The following is a 19,490-nucleotide window of genomic DNA, read 5'->3' as shown; positions in this document are numbered from 1 at the left end:
TTTCTCTCTTGCTCCACTACTCTGCATTTTAATGGCTATAAATCATCAAGTTCTGCACAACATGGTGGCTGTTAATGCAGGAACAAACGAGACGGATAGGTTGGCGTTGCTTGCCATCAAGGCAGTGATAATTCAGGATCCTCTGCAGGCAACAAGATCATGGAATAAATCTCTCCATTTTTGTCAATGGCAAGGTGTTTCATGCAGTCTCAAGCACCAAAGAGTTAGTTGAACTTAAGCTCTCAAAAGTTGGTAGGCGACATATCTCCTTCACTTGGGAACCTTAGTTTTCTTCGAATTATCGATATTTCAAACAACAGTTTCCAAGGAGAAATACCACAAGAAATCAGTCACTTGTTCAGGTTGCAAGTTTTGGTTTTGGCAAACAACTCACTGAAAGGACAAATACCATATAACATATCAAACTGTCCAAATTTGAGAATCCTCCAAGCGAGTCGCAACCAAATCACCGGGAAAATTCCACATGGAATTGGCTACTTATCAAAGTTGGCACAAATAAGTCTTTACAGAAATGATTTGGAGGGAACTATTCCACCATCCTTAGGGAATATTTCTTCGCTGGAAGTACTAATAGTGGGATCAAATAATTTGGAGGGAGAAATTCCGGCATCATTAGGCCAGTTGAAGCACTTGACTGTTTTTGGAGTTTCTGAAAACAAGTTATCAGGTCAGATCCCACAATCTATATACAATCTTTCATATCTTACTAGAATAGACCTTTATTATAATGGATTTGAAGGAAGCCTTCCAAACAACATAGGCCTAACTCTTCCTAATATCCATCGTTTACATTTAGGGGTAAACAACTTTAGCGGACCTATTCCAATTTCATTTTCAAATGCTTCAAGTCTTGAGCATTTAGACCTTTCATTTAACAAATTTTTTGGAGGTGTTCCTTCTATCTTTACAAGTCTAAAGAAACTTTTGTTTCTAAGTGTGGCTGCTAATGATCTTGGAACAGGGGAGGCCAATGATTTGAACTTCATAACCTCATTGACCAATTGTAGCAATCTGACAGTAATCGAACTAAGTCAGAGTAATTTTGGAGGTGAATTGCCAAATTCAGTGGTCAATCTCTCTGTTCAACTTCAATATTTCTCTGTAGAATTGAATCAACTATCAGGAAACATTCCCCATGATATTGGTAATCTAATAAGCTTAAATTCCTTAAATATGCACCACAATAATTTAGAAGGAACTATCCCTGCAACTATTGGAAAACTTTATAAGTTACAAGAAGTTGGTTTTGGTAAGAATTATTTTTCAGGGGAAATTCCTTCCTCAATTGGAAATCTAACATTGTTGAACAGTCTTTGGTTGGAGGAAAACAATTTCCATGGAAGCATTCCTTCAAGTCTTGGAAACTGCGAGAACTTGGAGTTGCTTCACTTGTTTGGTAATTCCCTCAATGGTACCATTCCTCAAGAAGTTATCGGTTTGTCATCTTTATCGATATCTCTAAACCTGTCTAGAAACCGTTTCACAGGTTCTCTACCTCAGGAAGTTGGTAACTTGAAAAATCTTGTTGAGTTGGATGTTTCTAAGAACCATTTGTCCGGAAATATTCCTAGCAGCCTAGGGGATTGTATAAGCTTGGACCACCTCTACATGGATCATAATATCTTTGAGGCTGCAATTCCAGAAACTTTGAGTTTACTGAAAGCTATTGAAGAAATAGATCTTTCACACAATAACTTGTCCGGACATATTCCGAAAGACTTTGCCAACTTAACCTTGTTAAGGAAGCTAGATCTTTCCTTCAATGATCTCGATGGTGAGTTGCCTGTAGGTGGTGCTTTCAGTAACATCAGTGCAATTGCAATTGTTGGCAATGACAAGATTTGTGGGGGTATCCATGAATTACAATTGGCCAAATGCCCCAAGAAAAATCCGAGGAAAAAAAATGTTTCCCTTGCATTTAAGCTAGTAATCTCCTTAGTTTGTGGTATTCTAGGAATAAGCTTGACACTATCTTTGTTAATCATTTATTGGCAAAAGAAGAATAGAAAGCCTGTGCATTCTCCATGGAAGGGTCCACTCATGAATATTTCATATGGAGATCTTCTTAAAGCAACGAATGGTTTCTCTCTTGCCAATCTAATCGGTGAAGGTAGTTTTGGCTCTGTGTATGAAGGAATTCTTGAACCCAATCAAGCATTCATTGCAGTGAAAGTATTCAACCTTGAAAAGAGAGGAGCTTCAAAGAGTTTCATGGCCGAATGTGAAATGCTAAGAAACACTAGACATAGAAATCTTTTAAAGATCATAACTGCCTGCTCAAGTGTTGATTACCAAGGTAATGATTTCAAGGCCCTTGTCTATGAATTGATGCCAAATGGAAGTCTAGAAAATTGGTTGCATCCACAAACAGAGAATGAAGGCGGGGGAAGATTAACTCTTTTACAGAAATTGAATATTGCCATTGACGCTGCTTCTGCTATGGATTATCTTCACAACCACAGTGACATGCCTATCATACATTGTGACTTGAAGCCAAGCAACATCCTTCTTGGCCAAGACATGACTGCTTGTGTAGGAGATTTCGGTTTGTCAAGGATTCTTGTAGAAGGTGATGTTCAAAACTTTCAGAATTCAACCAGCTCCATTGTGGTAAAAGGAACTATTGGATATGCAGCTCCTGGTAAACTCTTAATTCCCTCAAACCTAAGCATTTTCTTTGTAAAATGACTTGGTATGTATTTTGAACTTAATTACGTTGAATGTTTTTTTTATCCACGGTTTGTGGATTACAGTTATTAACCCTAGCTACATTTGTATATACATATGTAATTCCAGAGTATGGCATGGGAAGTGATGTTTCAACCAAGGGAGATATGTACAGCTTTGGTATCCTCTTGTTAGAGATGTTCACCGGAAAAAGGCCAACCGATGTACTATTTACAGATGGAATGAACCTGAATAAGTTTGTTAAGATGTCTTTGCCCGAACGAGCAATGGAGGTTGTTGATCATGATCTGATTTCAAAGGGAGAAGAGAAAGAGTCATCAATGCAAACAATAAGAGTGAAGAAACTTGAGTTCTTAATGTCAATACTTAGAATTGGAGTAATGTGTTCCGAGGAATCACCAAGTGATAGGTTGCAAATACATGACGCTTTGAAGGAATTGCTTGCAATCAAAAACTTTCTTCTTAAACATTATGGAAGACATAAGAATTTCCAAATTCCTAGGTGACCAACTAATCTTGTCTGGGCTTCTCTATATTACACTTTTGATCATGAATTTTATCTAATAGTTTTGCATTTAATCTTCTGCAGGAACAATATTGAGCCTGGAATTTTGAAGTAGCAGTAAAAAAATAAATAAATAGATAAACAAAATCAAAAGGGACTTCGTATGGCTTTTTAGCTCTGTTTTTGTCTTTATAAAGACTTGGAAGTATATGGGATTGAAAAGTCAACACTGCTTTTCTTTTTCTGAATAAGTTAACACTGTTTCGTTGCGTAAGAATAGGGAAGTGTTTGGATGACTTCAAACGTTTCCTATTGCAATTCTCAATTGGTACGTTGTCTGTAGAAACTGTTTCTAGAGAAATAAAACTTTTTTCTTATATTGTATATACCTCTATCTTCTTTCCTTGTGTCCCAGAAAAACCTTCCAGGCGTGTCAAATGGACACAAAATTCTTTTAAACTCATATATTATAATATCTGATCTGAAAACTTGGGGCTTTCTTCATCGAACCAAAATGCTTTCTATGTTTTCTTCTTTTATTTCCTTTTATGTTTAGGTTTCCCTCATGCTTAAATGTTAGGTTCACCGTGGTTTTTTTTGTCTTTTTTTGTTTTGTTTTTTGGGGATCGATTCTTACCTTTTCTTTCCATGCATCATAATTGTTTCATTTTACATTTTAAAAAAAATTCAACTAAATGTTGAATATGGTAAAGTTATGTTTGGCACTGTAGATGGCTATTATTGAGTATCAATAAGTCTACCAAAAACGACCATTGACCACCGGTAAGCATCTATGTAATGAGAACCAAATCTTCTTGTTTTCCTATTATTAATTTGTGTTCGACTAGCCGGTAAAAAATTTTGGTATGTTTAGATTTGATTATTATTATAAACAGTAGAAGGATGTGATCAATTAAGGTTTTATTATTATAATGTTAAAAAAATTAATATAACAACCCTATTAAAAACGAATACGGTAGTTCAGTTTGTATGAACACCACTATTTATGCTGGGTTCGAGTCTACATGGGGACAAGGAGTGCCTGGGGCATATAAAAAAAAAAAAAAAAAAAAACAACCCCATAGAATTATTGAATTATTGTATTATGAAATAGAAAATAACTGCTTTTGGGAATATAAAAAAATTGGTGAAATAAAAATAACTGAGAAATTTTTAGGTACACAGTGTATACACATCTTGGCATCAACATGGCACACATATCCAATCAAAAAGAGTCGTATGTACATTTTAATACGCATCAAATTAATGACCAAATTAGCCATAAATAGCGTTAACCCTACCGTCTTCTTCTTCTTCTTTTTTTTTTTTTTTCTTTTTTTTTTTTCGTTTTTTGTTTTTTTTCTTCTTCTTTTCTTTCTTTGCCTTGCTTTGCTTATACCCCATCTTCTTCTTCTCTCCATTCATATCTGTCTAGCTCACAAACTTCTATCTCTTCTTATCCGTCTTAAAAAAAATAAAAAAAGAAAAAAAAAAGTTACCCTTAAATACTTATCCAAGCAGTGGAGAATTTTTTCTTCTCCTCAAAACACTAGAAAGCAAATTTAAAAAATCTTCAGGAAAAAAAGGTTTATTTGGTTTCAATTGCAAAGGTAAATAATGAGAACCAATCCAAGCAAATGGATGTCCATCTAATACTAAATCTTAATGAACCACAAAATATCAGACTAAAAAACTATCTGTCCGTTTTATTATTTCATAATTAGAAAATTAGATTTCCACGGGAATGAAATGGGAGGGCTTTGCACTGTGATCATATCAACTACACCTATACAGTTCGATCAGTACCAGAAATGGAGGCCAGTCAAACCTGCCGGCCGATCTTCTCAAGAATGGATATGGAGGCCTGCAAATTGTGTGATAGAGAAGAAGGCCATGTAGAAGATAGAAATGGAAACAGAGGCGGTAGGGCTGACATTGTTTATGACTGTTTTGGCTCGTCAATCAGATGTTTTTAAATGCACATATGGCTCTTCTTGATTGGTTATGTATGCCATGAAGATTGCCAAGCTGTATAAATATTGTATACCTAAAAATTCGTCACTATTCTAATCCATTTGTTTGGTTAGAAGATTAAATTTAATGTTTAGCGTTTATATATCATATGAAAATATTAATCTTGAGTAATATTTACAAAAAGTTATCCTTCCATTGGTCCGTCCAAACATGACAATCTCTCCTGCTGATCTTGGAAATTGGTATATCACACTACTGCAAATATAAATCTGAAAGAGATGCAGCAACTTGAATTGCAATCAGGAAAAAGGAAGCAAGCAAATGGCTGTCACATAATCTTTAAGGCACGTTTGGGAAGTTTTCGACATTTAGAAGGAAACTAATATCCGACAATCAATTTTTCGGGAATTAGTTTCCTACTAATCAATTTTTTATAAATTATTTTTTAGAGTATTTGGTTAATATTATAATTTTTAGAATTTATAAATAATTAATTAATTTGTGTTTTATAATTCGAGGATAAGATTTTTTCAATAAAATATGGAAAACTAATTCTCCAAGAATTTCAAAGGACACCATTTTTTAAAGATTTATTTTCCATCCTATTTTCTTATATTTTGAGATTTAGTTTCCCCTAAAGCTCATACTTTCTCCTTTACAAAAATTATCCAAAAATATTAAAATTTTATTTTTCAAAAATTTCAAATTTCCACTAATTTTGACATCCTAAACAAGGTCTAAAAAGGAAATTGGTTGATCATTTCAACTTTTATAAGAAAACTTTAGATTTCATGAAAATAGAAACTGGACTCTCCTCATCCATGATGATGGAGTCTTGCGTGAAAAGTATATAAGAGGATTAATTTCATTTTAGTACCTTTGACTTGGTTTTACGATTTGAGTTCTAAACTTTCAAAACTAGAAATTTAGATTCTCCTTTTTTCAATTTTAACATTTTGCAAGAAAACTTAGATTTCCTTAAATATGAAGTGGGACTCTCCTTGTCCTTGAAGACTAAATCCTACCAAAGAAGATTACAAGAGAATTAATTGCATTTTGATATTTTCACTTTCAGATTTTTGCGATTGGGGCTCTCAACTTTTAAAACGGCAATTTACACTCACAATTTTTCAATTTGTTGCAAATTGATTCAATCTCCAATTTAACAAATAGATGGGTAAAGATTTTCTCCATGTGGATGTGATTCAAGGATTGGGCTTTTACATATTTAGGATGAGAGATGGGATCACATGAAACCCACTTGGATGGAACGGTTACCCATTCATTTGTCAAACTTGGACCGATATGTTATAAATTGAAATATTAATGACCTAAATTGCTAAATTTTAAAGTTGAAAATCTAAATCATAAAATCTTAAAATATGAGGGTACCAAAGTGCAATTACCCTTTACAAGATTACATTTTGTTTCATTCTAACAGACTCAACATCATACCAGGCTTGATAAAACCTTATAAATCTTGCTAACACGATAGACAAGCAAACATTGTATACATTATTATCCATGTAAGTGTACTCTTAATAGGTAATTCCCCTAATGAGATCCATTAAATTAATAGATTGTAAAAAGAGTAATTTGTTAGAATCTATTGCACTTGTTAAGAATGATATTTTTGTAATTTAGTATAGACCAATTAAAAAAAAAAGCCCTAATTACAAGCTTATAAACATAATTTATTTAATGTAAGTGAGGTTGATTTAGTTGCTAAGCCACTCACATTGTACCCGGGAGGTTGTAAGTTCAACACAACAAGGTGGGGAAATTGTTGTAAATGATAAAACAATAATAATAATAATATTTTCTTCAAAAATAATAAAAATAATATTAATATTAATGAAATGAATTTATTCATTATGAACATTTCAAAATTTTAAATTTTAGAATTTTGATAGATTTTTAGTAAGGATAATTTTGTCTTGATGTATTATATTTCTTGACTTGTAGATTTTTAATAGGGGTGGTTCTATTCACACTATGAAATTTAATAACGATACTACATTTTTAATTACATTTTTATATTAAAAAATATTGTTGGATAAAAGGTCTCAAATATCTTTAAGCATATAAACAAAGCAAAAATCAAATACTGCATATACTACAATGAAGTTTTAGGAAAAATTATAAACCTTAGCAATGAAGATAATGGAGTTTGTTGATCAAAAGGAAAACATATATAAAAATGATTGGCAAATTATTCCTTTCAACCCCTGAAAATTTAAGTATTTAGCTTTCCTTTATGATTTATTTTATTATTATTTTTGTATCTTTTTATCTTGTTTTTCTATTTTTTTTTTAAGAAAAATTTTTGTTTTATTTATTCTTTGCACAAAGAGTTTTAATTATGTCATATATACTCTAAAGTCTTTAATATACATAATCCAGACAATTTTTAAATCTTTGCACAAATTATTTTAATTTTGTCATATATACTCTTAAGTTATTCGATATATATAACTCAGACAATTTTGAACTAATCCTAATTATGCATATTGGAGAAAGTTATTGCTTTCAAACTAGTTTATTCAAAAGAAAATGGAATAATATACAAAATCATATGGTATACATAAACCAAGCGATATGAACCCATCTCCATTATGTATACCGAACGACTCTAGTTCTATCTAAATTATATAAACTAAATAAATATTCAATGATACCTAAAGTTGTACTATATACATAATTTGAAAAATTTGAACCCATTTAGGTTATGCATACTAGAAAACTCTAGTTTTGTCTAGATTATATAAACCAAACGAAAATGTAACGATACGTAAAATCGTTAGGTATAAGAATTTGGACAATTTGAACCTGTTTGAGTTATGCATGCTGGATGAATCAAGTTTTAGCTAGATTATATAGATTGAAAGGAAATATAATAATATATAAAGCTGTCCCGTATACATAATCAGGACAATTTGAATCTTTATGGATTATGTATACTAAATGACTCTAATTTTATTTGGATTATACAAATTGAAAGAAACAATGATATATGAACTTGTTTGTTTATATACATATTTTCATTCTCATATGATATATAAAACTCAGACAACCTTATAAGTTTCTTCAAAATTGTAAATAAGCACAAAAGCTTTCTCATATCTTGAGAGAGAGAGAGAGATTTTGTTGAAAAAGCATAACCTGGACTCGATGTTCAGCTTTCTTACATCTTGAATTTTTTTTTTTTTTTTCGATGAACTAGGGTGGATCTAGTTTGCAGCTATGCTTACAAAGGTTAAAGATGAAGTGAGACAAATTTGGGAATTAGGGTAATTGGAGGGAGTCTTTTAATTTTGAAGGGAATTAGGAGTAAAAATATGTATTTAATTATATTTAAGAATAAATTAGGCATAATTAATTGGTGCAAGTTGAAAAAATTGAATTAAAAAACTGTGTAGAATGTAGTGTGGTTATTAAATTTTATAGTATGAACAAAGCCACCTTTTAATAATTTAAAGGGCTTTTTTTTAAGCTTCAAATAATTGATGGGTTTTCTATAATTTACCCTTTATTTTATAGCGTAAACTTTTTATATCGTCTAATTTAATTTGTATAGATAACCTACCAAATTCAAAGTACAAGGCATGATTTATAGTTATGTGAAGATAACAGTTAGATGAATATTGAAATAGCGTTTAATTTGATGTATAGTACTGAAATAATGTCCTCCTATTGTGTATATGTTCATATTTCAATATTTATACTTTATGTTGGTTAATTTGTGACATTTCGACAATGAATTGACAATTACTATCATATATTTGTGATTATAGGATTTGAGAATTTTTCTCCTTTTTTAATTGCTTTATGTTTTTATAATGCATAAAAAATGATATATACGAATATATATATTGATCAATCATAAAATATGATATTGATGTTCAATTTGTTTGCAAATTTGAATTAATTTTTTTATAGTTTTCATTTACTTATTAAAATTGATGTGTAATAAAAAAAAGGGCTTAAAGTGTTAAAAGGTTCTGTTACCGTTTACCCATTAACTTTTTTATTTTTTATGTTTATTTGATAAAGCTAGCAATTACTTTAACAACCGTATTTAGGTTACATATCCAACTTCTTTTTCCTTTTTTTGAATTGATTACATATCCAACTTAATATAATAATTACACTACAAGACTTTGACTTTGTTTCTCTTAGATAATTTTATATAAAAATAGAATAAAATAATAAAGCAAGGGTGGGAGCACAAAGATATTACAAAATAACAACAACAACAATCTTAAAATAATAAGCTTGTAAAATATAATACAAAAAGCTTCATATAATAGATAATCTGAGAAAAAAAATAATAAACAAAATATATTAATAATAATATAAAATAAAAAACCTGGTTAGAACGTAGAATTTGAGTTTTAAGCCTGTTGCCTATTTTCATAGTGTTTTCTTAAGACAAAATCGCTCCTTATGGTACTAATGAATCTAGATGCGTCTATCTTCCAAAATACAATGGATTATAGAAGTTTTAAATATTGCACCTTTGAGTTTCTCTTAGTGAACATAAAATTGTCTTCCCTCTACAACACTAAAGAACTCTAGACAATTCTAAGAAAACCTTCAGAATGATACAAGAAGAAAGTTACAGAACTTCTTCTCCTACTTTCCCTCTATCTATTTCATTTCACACTTTTTTCCATTTCAAAACTAAAAGCGGGTTAGGCTATCACTACGCCAAAATATAAAACTAGCGACATTACACAAAAACTACATCTACTAAAAGAAAGTTGCGACGCTGAGTATAAAACTTCAAATATAATGCTAAAACCAAATGACGCTTTTACAATCCAGTCTTCACTTAATAACCACAATACCTGACACTTTCTTTCGGCACCATCTGTTCTTTGAATAAGAACACTAGTCAACGCATTTATAAATCAAAGCGTCTGTAAAAATATTGATATTGGGCAATGTTTTTTGTGAATAAAGTGCCGGCTATTATTTTCTGTTTTTCAAAATTTATTCTAATAAAATCACTAAAATATTATAATTTTATTTTTTAAAATTTTCAGTGGGCTTAGCCGACCTTTTTTTGGTTAAAAAGCATCAAAGTTTGTAAAAAGTTTTGAAATTTTAATAAATTTTATATGTTATTTATATGTATATAAATAGTAAATATATTAATTAGTAATATGAAGCAAAATAATTAATCATTTTATTTAATTTATTTGTATTTCAATTTTCAATTAGCTATTTTTTAAATCAATAAAATATAATACTTTAATTATTTTAAATTTTGAAACATTTAGGCAATGCTTTGTTGATCAGAAGTGCCGCAAATTACATAGCATAGACGATGCTTTTTTACCAAAAAAAAAAAAAAGCGATGCTTTTATTTAAAAAAATATCACTAGCTACGAGAAAAGACAATGTTTTTTTAAAAAAGCGTCACTAGATATAAGAATAGTGATGCTTTTCTATATTTAATTTATATGTTTTCAATTTCAAATTAATTTTTTTAAATTAATAAAATATGATAAAGTTAATTAATTTAAATTTAAATGGTTTTTGGCAAAAATTTGTGATAAAAAGTATTAGCTTCGATGTGAATTTTTGAAATTTAATATATTTTATGTTTTATTTTATATTTGTATAAATAGTAAATATATTAATAAGCAATGTGAATCAAAATAATTTAATTTACTTGTATTTCAATTATTTAATTCACTTGTATTTAAATTTCGAATGGGTTAGGCAACGCTTATTGGTATAAAAGCGTCGATTTTTGTATAAGTTTTTAAAATTTTAATAAATTTTACATTTTATTTTTATATATATATATACATATAAATAATAAATATATTAACAAGCAATAGCAAAATAATTAATTTATTCATTTAATTTATTTTTATGTTTGAATTGGTTTAGGTGACACCTTTTGGCTAAAAAAGTCATCTTTTATATAAATTTTTAAAAATTTTACTAAATTTATGCTTTATTTATATTTATATAAATAGTAAATGTATAATATATTGATTAACAATATGAAGCAAAATAATTAATCCTTTCATATAATTACTTTGTATTTCAATTTTAAATTAGTTAGTTTTTAAATCAATAAAATAAGATACTTTAATTACTTTTAATTTTGGAAAGTTTAGGTGACGGTTTTTTGATTCAAAATTTTGCTGATTACATAGAATATGCAACGTTTTTTTTTATAGGAAAGTGCCATTGGTTAAAGAAAAAGGCGATGCTTTCATTAAAAAAAGCATTGCTAGATACTAGAAAAGACGATGCTTTTTTAAAAAAGCGTCGCTACATACAAGAACATCAATGCTTTTCTATATTTAATTTATATGTTTTCAATTTTAAATTAATTATTTTTTAAATTAATAAAATATGATAAAGTTAATTATTTTAAATTTAAATGGTTTTCGGCATCACTTTTGTGATAAAAAGCGTCGGCTTCAATATGAATTTTTGAAATTTAAAATATTTTATATCTTATTTATATATGTATAAATAGTAAATATATCAATAAGCAATGTGAATCAAAATAACTAATATATTTATTTAATTTTTTGTTTTTCAATTTTAAATTAATTACTTTTTAAATTAATAAAGTATTATAATTTTATTTTTTAAATTTTGAATCGGTTAGGCTACCCTTGTTGGTTAAAAAGTGTATAAATTTTATGTTCTATTTATTTGTATATGAATAATAAATATATTAATAAGCAATAGCAAACTAATTAATTTATTCATTTAATTGATTTATGTTTCAATTTTGAACTAATTACTTTTTAAATTGATAAAATATTTTAATTTTATTTTTTTAAAATTTCGGATGGATTTAGACAACTTTTTTTGGTTAAAAAATGTCAATTTTTGTATAAATTTTTAAAATTTTAATAAATTTTATGTTTTATTTATATATATATAAATAGTAAATATATTAATAAGCAGTGTGAAGAAGAATAATTAATCAAATCATTTAATTTATTTTTGTTTCAATTTTAATTTAATTAATTTTTAAATTAAAAATCGATGTTTTTTAATTTTTACAATCTCTCACTTACTATAGCCTCACATTTTTTAGAACACTTCATGAATATACTAAACATACAAATACAGATAAAAGGATGATAATAATAGTAATACTAATAATAATGCATATAGACAATCTAGGTCTTAGACCCTAAATCATGCGGTCTACCTTTTAATATCAAGGAAATAAATAAATGCAAATTGTACTATCAATAACAATAAATTGCAAGACAACTTTTAGTATAATAAACTCACGTTAAGTAAAGCCAAGGTTGTGAAATTAGTTCTGATAAATCCACCACCATTCAGAATCAATCTCAATGCTTATTTTCATTATACACGTATACATATATGAATAGATATACTATTGTTCGAAAGATTTAAGTGACCTGCCCATAGATAATACACCTGTAGAAGACTACAATACCTGTTCGAAGGCTGCAATATCTGCCGAAGACTAATACATCTGTCCGAAGGCTACAATACCCGTCCAAAGACTAATACACCTATTCGAAGGCTATGATAACTGCCCGAATGCTAGTGCTCTTGCTTAAAGGTTACAATATCTACCTGAAGGCTAATACACCTACCTCAAAGGCTACTATACCTGATGTACCATATGACATACCGAGGCATAGTCCCATGATGTCGGCCGATAATAGATATACTACTACCAATATGGTAAAGGATGGTTGCCAATGATGACCATCTAACCCATTGATCTCGTAGGTAGCAGAAATATGATATTAACTCGTTCATGAGTTTAACAAAGTTCCTACTCAAGTATGGTAAGGTATACCTAACATATAAGATAATATATATATATATATATATACATATACATAAAAAAGACACATAATGCAACATACGATATACCAGTGCCTCCAAGTGATACCACATGATAGATGGGGAAAGGAGAAGAGAACCAGCACATGGGCCCATTAACATCCCAACAATGTTGGTGCTAAATAACTTGCCTTCCAGCGGCCAAGGGGGATGGCTAATGTCGTCACAATAGAAATATCTACCTACCCACACTCGCCTTAACAACCATAGAAATGGCTAAACCTGCCGTCTTTTGTCCATGGGGAAGGTGGCCAATGCTATCACTGCAAAATATTTGCCTACCCTTACTCGCTATAACTCACAAAGAACAACTAACTACAACTTATGCACTAATCCATAAGCATAATCATATAGAACACAAGCATTGTATGGTGTATTTACAGACTAACTAATCACATAAAAAATATAATTAGAGAAATATCAACTCCTCATAATTACATTTTTAAAATCATAATTAAATATTTCAAACAAATAAATTAATAAATATATGTCAAACCTAAAACATAATTTTAGAAAAATATACTACGATAACATTATTTTAATATTAAGTATTTTTACAACTTTTAATTCTTTTATATCGGCATAGATAACTAAATAAACAATTAAATAAATCAATAATTATTAACAATTAGCCTAACAAAAATCATATGCACATATTCATTTATACTCACACATATAAAAACATAAATATATACGAACATATTTCTATAACATATCCACTTTATCAGAGCTAAAATTTATGATAACCTATTTCGTAATTAAAACCATAAATCGACTAGTGAAGTTATTTATGAAACAACATAAGCATCTAAACCATTTTTGAAATTTTATAAAATATTCAATTAAAAATAATTTGTTGAATAGCTCCTTTAAATCCAATTTGTATTAATAACTAAATAAATGAATATATCTGTATACATATTTAATTATACACCCACACATACACATATATACATAAATATATAAATATACGTGAATATAAATAAATAATCTTGCAAATCATAAATATATGTGTACATATATATAACTAAACATAACCTGATACTCTCTCTCTATATATATATATATATGTTGTTAGAGAATCACGGCAATTGTAAGCCATAAATAACCTAAACCCAAGACCAAAACAAGGCAAACCCGAGAAAGCAAGTACCCTGGCCGAGGGGTTACTACCTTAGTTTGTTTTGTAATTTTTGTTCAAAGCCAAATTTGGTGTAATCTAGGCTTGTTAAGTTGGTGCACAAATGATACGAACCTAGGATGACCGGTGCCTAAACCCGTATTATATTAGCCCGGATCTAATTATGTTCTCACCTTAACCCCTAACCAACCTATGATTAGAAACCTTGGTATATAATGAAGACGCCACAATAGGTGATGGAAGGCCTATTGATAAGTCAAACTAAAACACTCATTCACTAATGGTGTTTTAAATGTTCAAAAGAACAAAGAGAGATTCAATCTTACAAAATAAATTCTGAATATTATGAATGGTGTGTTCTTCCTCAAAAAGAAGCCCTTTTATAGGCTAATAGAAAACAAAATAAAACCCTAAAACAAAAAGGAAAAACCAGCCATGCAATGAAGAATCCTAATATGGTTGAAAGTCTCCTCTTTTCGTAATCTAATTTGGATTAATTAACTCCTTTATTTTGAATTAGGAATTAATTAATTTACGATGAAAATAATCACTTTCCTAAACTTATTTGTCCAGCAAATAAATAAATAAATAATCAAAAAGTAATGGTAATTTCCTAAAACAAAAAGTAGAATCAAATTAGTAAACTAAAATACTAGCTTTTTGACTAAGTTGACTTTGACCAATCTGAGCTCTAAATCAGCTTCTATATGCTTTTTAGGATGCCAAATAGGATTATTATGGAGTCTCACACGTTGCCCTTGCTTGTAGGAAAGTGAAAAAACCAACTTAGCAAAATACAGTAAAGCCAGCAAGCAATACAGGAATTTTTGACCCAATTTTGAAGTTGTCCGTACAAGTTGGTTTTAGTTCTGTCTTGACTTATTAGTGATATTTATTAAATCCATAAAGATTTGGAACATTTCTTGCTGCCTGAACTCCATAAATGCACCAAAACTGCTACCCGGATCCGTATCGACTTCCACCACTTGTATGCCTAAAATAGGTCCTAGATCTTTGGGTATGGATAAGTGCTCTTGAGAATGAATTACCCCCTGGATAAAGGCAGAAAATTTGTCCCTAAATCTCTTAGCTTAAGCCCTAGTGATCGGCCAGGTCTTCATCTGTATCAGGTCAGCAACCCAGCGGGGTGTCGGTTGTGCGGACACGAATGAATTCGCATCAACAAAGATACTAAAATGTATTAGCGAAATTAGGGTTTTAGGAAGTTTAACCACCTTGATGACATGGAAAGCACCTTGGTGAGAAGGATGGTGACATAGTAGCTACCTGGTGACATGGAGCTTAACCATTCTACCTCTCTCTCATTTGATGCATGTGACGACATGTGGCATCATGCATGAGGGCTACTTCAATACGAAGCACTCAATGAGGTAGCAACACTTGTCAACAACCAAAGAAGCATGTAATGAAATTACTTTACACATGTGTTTTTGCTTCGCAATGAAGGACTTGTAAAACATTGGAGCATAGGACCAGCCATCATGTGCTTTCACACCTCTTTTGTATGCTATAAATATGTATAACATTCAAATGATTAAATGAGTTGAATTTTGGAGGAAGATACCTTAGTTTCCAATTGAAACCAAGAGAAATATAAAACAGACTTTGCTAGAAAATCTTCCAACAACTTATTCAAACAAAGCCAAGCATAACACCATCCAAAATCAATTTTCAGCAACTTAAAAACCTTATTCTCTTTTGTTTATCCTTGCCCTAACCTTTCATCTATATATATATATATATACACATATATATAAATATATATGTATATATATTACATTATATCTAAAATGGATAATAAGTATCTTATAACATCTCCACTGAGCAGTACATTTAAAACCTAGATCACCAAGAACAAATAAATAAACAATTAAATAAAAGCATAAATAAATGGATAGATAAATAAATAGATGAATAATAATTTAGCTAAGTAAATAAATAAACTAATAAATAGATGAATATTTTACTAAGTAAACAAATAAATAACTGAATAAATAAATAACAAAACATTATTTTTTCCTTACGTTTTATTTATAATCCAAGATTGTGATGCGAATCCATCCGAACCCACACAACCGACAACCCATTGGGGTTCTGACCCGATACGGATGAAGATCCGGCTAATCACTAGGGATCAAGCTAAGAGGTTTAGGAACAACCTTGCTAGCTTTATCCAGAGAGTAATTCATTCTTAAGAGGGCTTTTCTGTCAGGACCCGTCCAAAATTCCTTACCGGAACCCTAGACAAGCCCTGATCCCAGGGAAACCCTACCGGACCCTCCAATGGAAAATCCGGCAGAACCTCCCCTAAGGGTTGGACTTACCACAAATTTCCTGTACTGAAAACACACTTCTGTAAACATCCCCTTATTCCTCCCACGTTATTACAAATTGATTCCACAATTTACAGCACTCCAAATGAATAACAATAAATCAGTGCATAATTAATAACTACATGTCCACTATAGTACACAGAGCATTATACAAATAAATGTGGAATTAATACGATGACAGATAAAGAAGTAATACAAGATGAAGAGGAAAAAGGGAAGAAATACTTCTTGGACTTTCGGCAATGAACTGAGACGTCAGGCTCGCCCCGGACAATCAACATCTCCCAACCTGGACCTAGGGGAACGGAATTTAAAGACGTGAGATGCTAATCATCTCAGTGAGTGACCCTAACTACTGTACACTTTTAATATTAATAATATAACAAATAAAGGAATTTAATTAATACCAACAATTAAATAATAAATAAATCATAAACATTTGAAAGTAATAATTTCTCTCAAAACCCTCACTATTCACTCCGTTGGAAATGTTCCCCTTTTAAAACATTTTCGCAAAACCTGATTATTCGTACTTCCCGAAAACCAAGGGATCAATTAATTTAATAAACAATAAATAAATACCCCAAATATAAATAAAATAAAATAAATTATAATAAATAATTTGTGACACTTTGGGGTTTGAAATTTCTATCCGAAAATTTATACTTGACACACCACACCATATACCAGTGATGCCCTCCGATACCCAGCGTCCCCAGCACCGACTGGCGGGAGATTAAAGAGAGAAACTTGCATACGACACTTCGGCGTCCCGAAAATACCGCTGCTGAAACCGTCATCCCGACCACGGAGGGGGGCGGCTGATGCGCAATATATAAGACTTGCCTGCCCTCGGTCCAATGGCAACTCACGGGAGACATAATAACTTGCGTGCTAACCACATGTACACCGGAACACTAATACTGTATGAGTGCATCTAAAATAATTATTAATTTCCTATTACCGTACCGATTTTCCAAAAATTACCGTGGGAAATATACCAGTTTTCAATTTTACCATCCCACATTTTTCTTTAACATACCCGGTACGAAACCATCGATAACAATATAAAAATAATTTTTCTCGTAACACGAGGTCCAACAAATAATATTTCACGGGCATAATTATAAAATTTGAAACCACCAATTTAAACAAATATTTTCCTTAAAATATTTAAACCAATTATGCCCAAAAATAATATTAAAACCACATACGATTTATTACTGAAAATATCTTGCTCATGCGTAATAAATAAAATTAAATCACAATAATAAAAATCGGGGTTTCTGAATAACCCAAAATTCCGTTTAACCCCAATAAACATACACGTACTTATAAAATAATAAATTTCCACAATTATAATTAAATTTCACCACATGAGCATAATTCCAGATATCAACTTAACATCAATTAAATATAATTAATTATCCCAAAATAGGTTTAAAGGTGGGTCACTCACCTGGAGCATGCAATTAATCCAAGATCCTCCATGGGATCAATTCCACGACTCACCCGTGCTCCTAGAACGACAACATTACACATCTCAAATAAATTAATATTTTATTCGGATAAATAATACCCGGTACCTAGGGGGTCTAACACAAACATTAACCAAAATACGCAAATTATATGTCTATGGAAAGCTTGTGAGATGAGGATCACATTACCGACCTCCATTAAGCTCAATTCAACCAGCGGTGGCCGGAATTTGGCCGGAAAGCTTCGGCCGGTATTGATCCCTTCGTATCTTGCAAATCGACTAGAATTGAGTTAATCGGAGCTCAGAATCGGAATCAGAGGGTCCAAATTAGTAGGAAAGGACCGGTTGCACGACCGGTGGCTGCTGGAAAACCGGCAAACCAGCGACACACCGGCCACCGGCGTTGGAGGCCAATCCCGGTGCGTCCGCTGGCCATTCGGTCGGAGATTTGGCCGCCGGTGTCGCCCATCTACGGGCTTTCATGTCGGCTGGCGCGTGGATCCTTCCGGTGGCCGGTGAGAACAAAAACGGTGAGGCCGAGAGGGAGAAAGGAAAGGAAAGGAAGAAGAAAGAAGAAGAAGGAAGAAGAATAAGAGGAGGCTCGGGGGGGGGGGGGGGGGGGGCTGGTGTTTTCCCACGTGGGGGAAAAGAAAAAAAAGAAAAAAGAAAAGAAAAAGAAAGAGAAAGAAAATAAATTAAAAATAATTAAATAATATTAAAAATAATATTATTATATAAAATAATAATAAAATAATATGATATTAAACATGGTTGACATGTGGCACCTCAACATGGTGACACATGGTCACATTTATTAAGTCACACGTGGCACATTGTTACACGTTTAAAAATAATATTAAAATAATATAGTATTTAAAAAACTCTACAGGTCCATAACTTTCAAACCACATGTCCAAATCGAACGTGCCGCTAGTCTACGGACTCGTATCGACGAGTACTTTACAACCATGCATGAGTCAAAGCTCAACTTTGCATGAATAAAAAGTCAACTCCGGCATCCCTTGGACAGTTTGGACCTCAACTAGTTTTACTCATATCTTTCAAACTGTAGCTCCGTTTTCAACGTACTACTAGTCTACGAACTCGTGCCAACGTGTACTTCGTAACGGTACCTCAGTCAACCTAGAATTCCATCCAAGTCAAAAAGTCAACTTTTGACCCCTTCGGTCAACGATCAAAGTCAACGGTCACCCTCGGTCAAAGTTGGAAAATTTTCGTTGTACTTTGGGCGGGGTGTTACATTTTCCATACCCGAAGATCGAACACCTGTTTTGAGCATACAAGTGGTGGAAGCCGATACAGACCCGGATAGCGATTTTGGTGCATTTATGGAGTATGGTTCCAATGCTTCATGTATTCAATACATATGTCTAAGAGGTCATGGAATCAATTCAAGGCAGCTTAAAAAGCATCCAAAAAGGGGCTGTGTGCACA

At 31.2% G+C, this 19,490-nt stretch overlaps 1 protein-coding gene across 1 annotated transcript; it reads left to right on the top strand.

The window, feature by feature from the left end:
• The first annotated feature begins 232 nt into the window (after positions 1-232).
• LOC107418569 (probable LRR receptor-like serine/threonine-protein kinase At3g47570) lies at positions 233-3,598 on the top strand. Its single transcript, XM_025073378.3, has 4 exons — positions 233-688; positions 983-2,662; positions 2,818-3,211; positions 3,299-3,598. The coding sequence occupies exons 2-4, from the start codon at positions 1,195-1,197 to the stop codon at positions 3,327-3,329; spliced, it is 1,893 nt and encodes a 630-aa protein (XP_024929146.3). The 5' UTR covers positions 233-688; positions 983-1,194; the 3' UTR covers positions 3,330-3,598.
• The last annotated feature ends 15,892 nt before the right edge of the window (positions 3,599-19,490 follow it).

This window comes from Ziziphus jujuba, chromosome 2 (assembly GCF_031755915.1).
Source record: "Ziziphus jujuba cultivar Dongzao chromosome 2, ASM3175591v1".
NCBI lineage: Eukaryota > Viridiplantae > Streptophyta > Magnoliopsida > Rosales > Rhamnaceae > Ziziphus > Ziziphus jujuba.
The sequence above is the reverse complement of the archived record's forward strand: the minus strand, read 5'-3'. Positions and strand labels throughout refer to the sequence as shown.

Coding starts and splice junctions, on each gene's coding strand:
- LOC107418569 (XM_025073378.3), top strand. CDS start 1,195: ATGCACCACAATAATTTAGAAGGAACTATCCCTGCAACTATTGGAAAA. Junction 2,663..2,817: donor TATTGGATATGCAGCTCCTG/GTAAACTCTTAA, acceptor ATGTAATTCCAG/AGTATGGCATGGGAAGTGAT. Junction 3,212..3,298: donor AAGAATTTCCAAATTCCTAG/GTGACCAACTAA, acceptor AATCTTCTGCAG/GAACAATATTGAGCCTGGAA.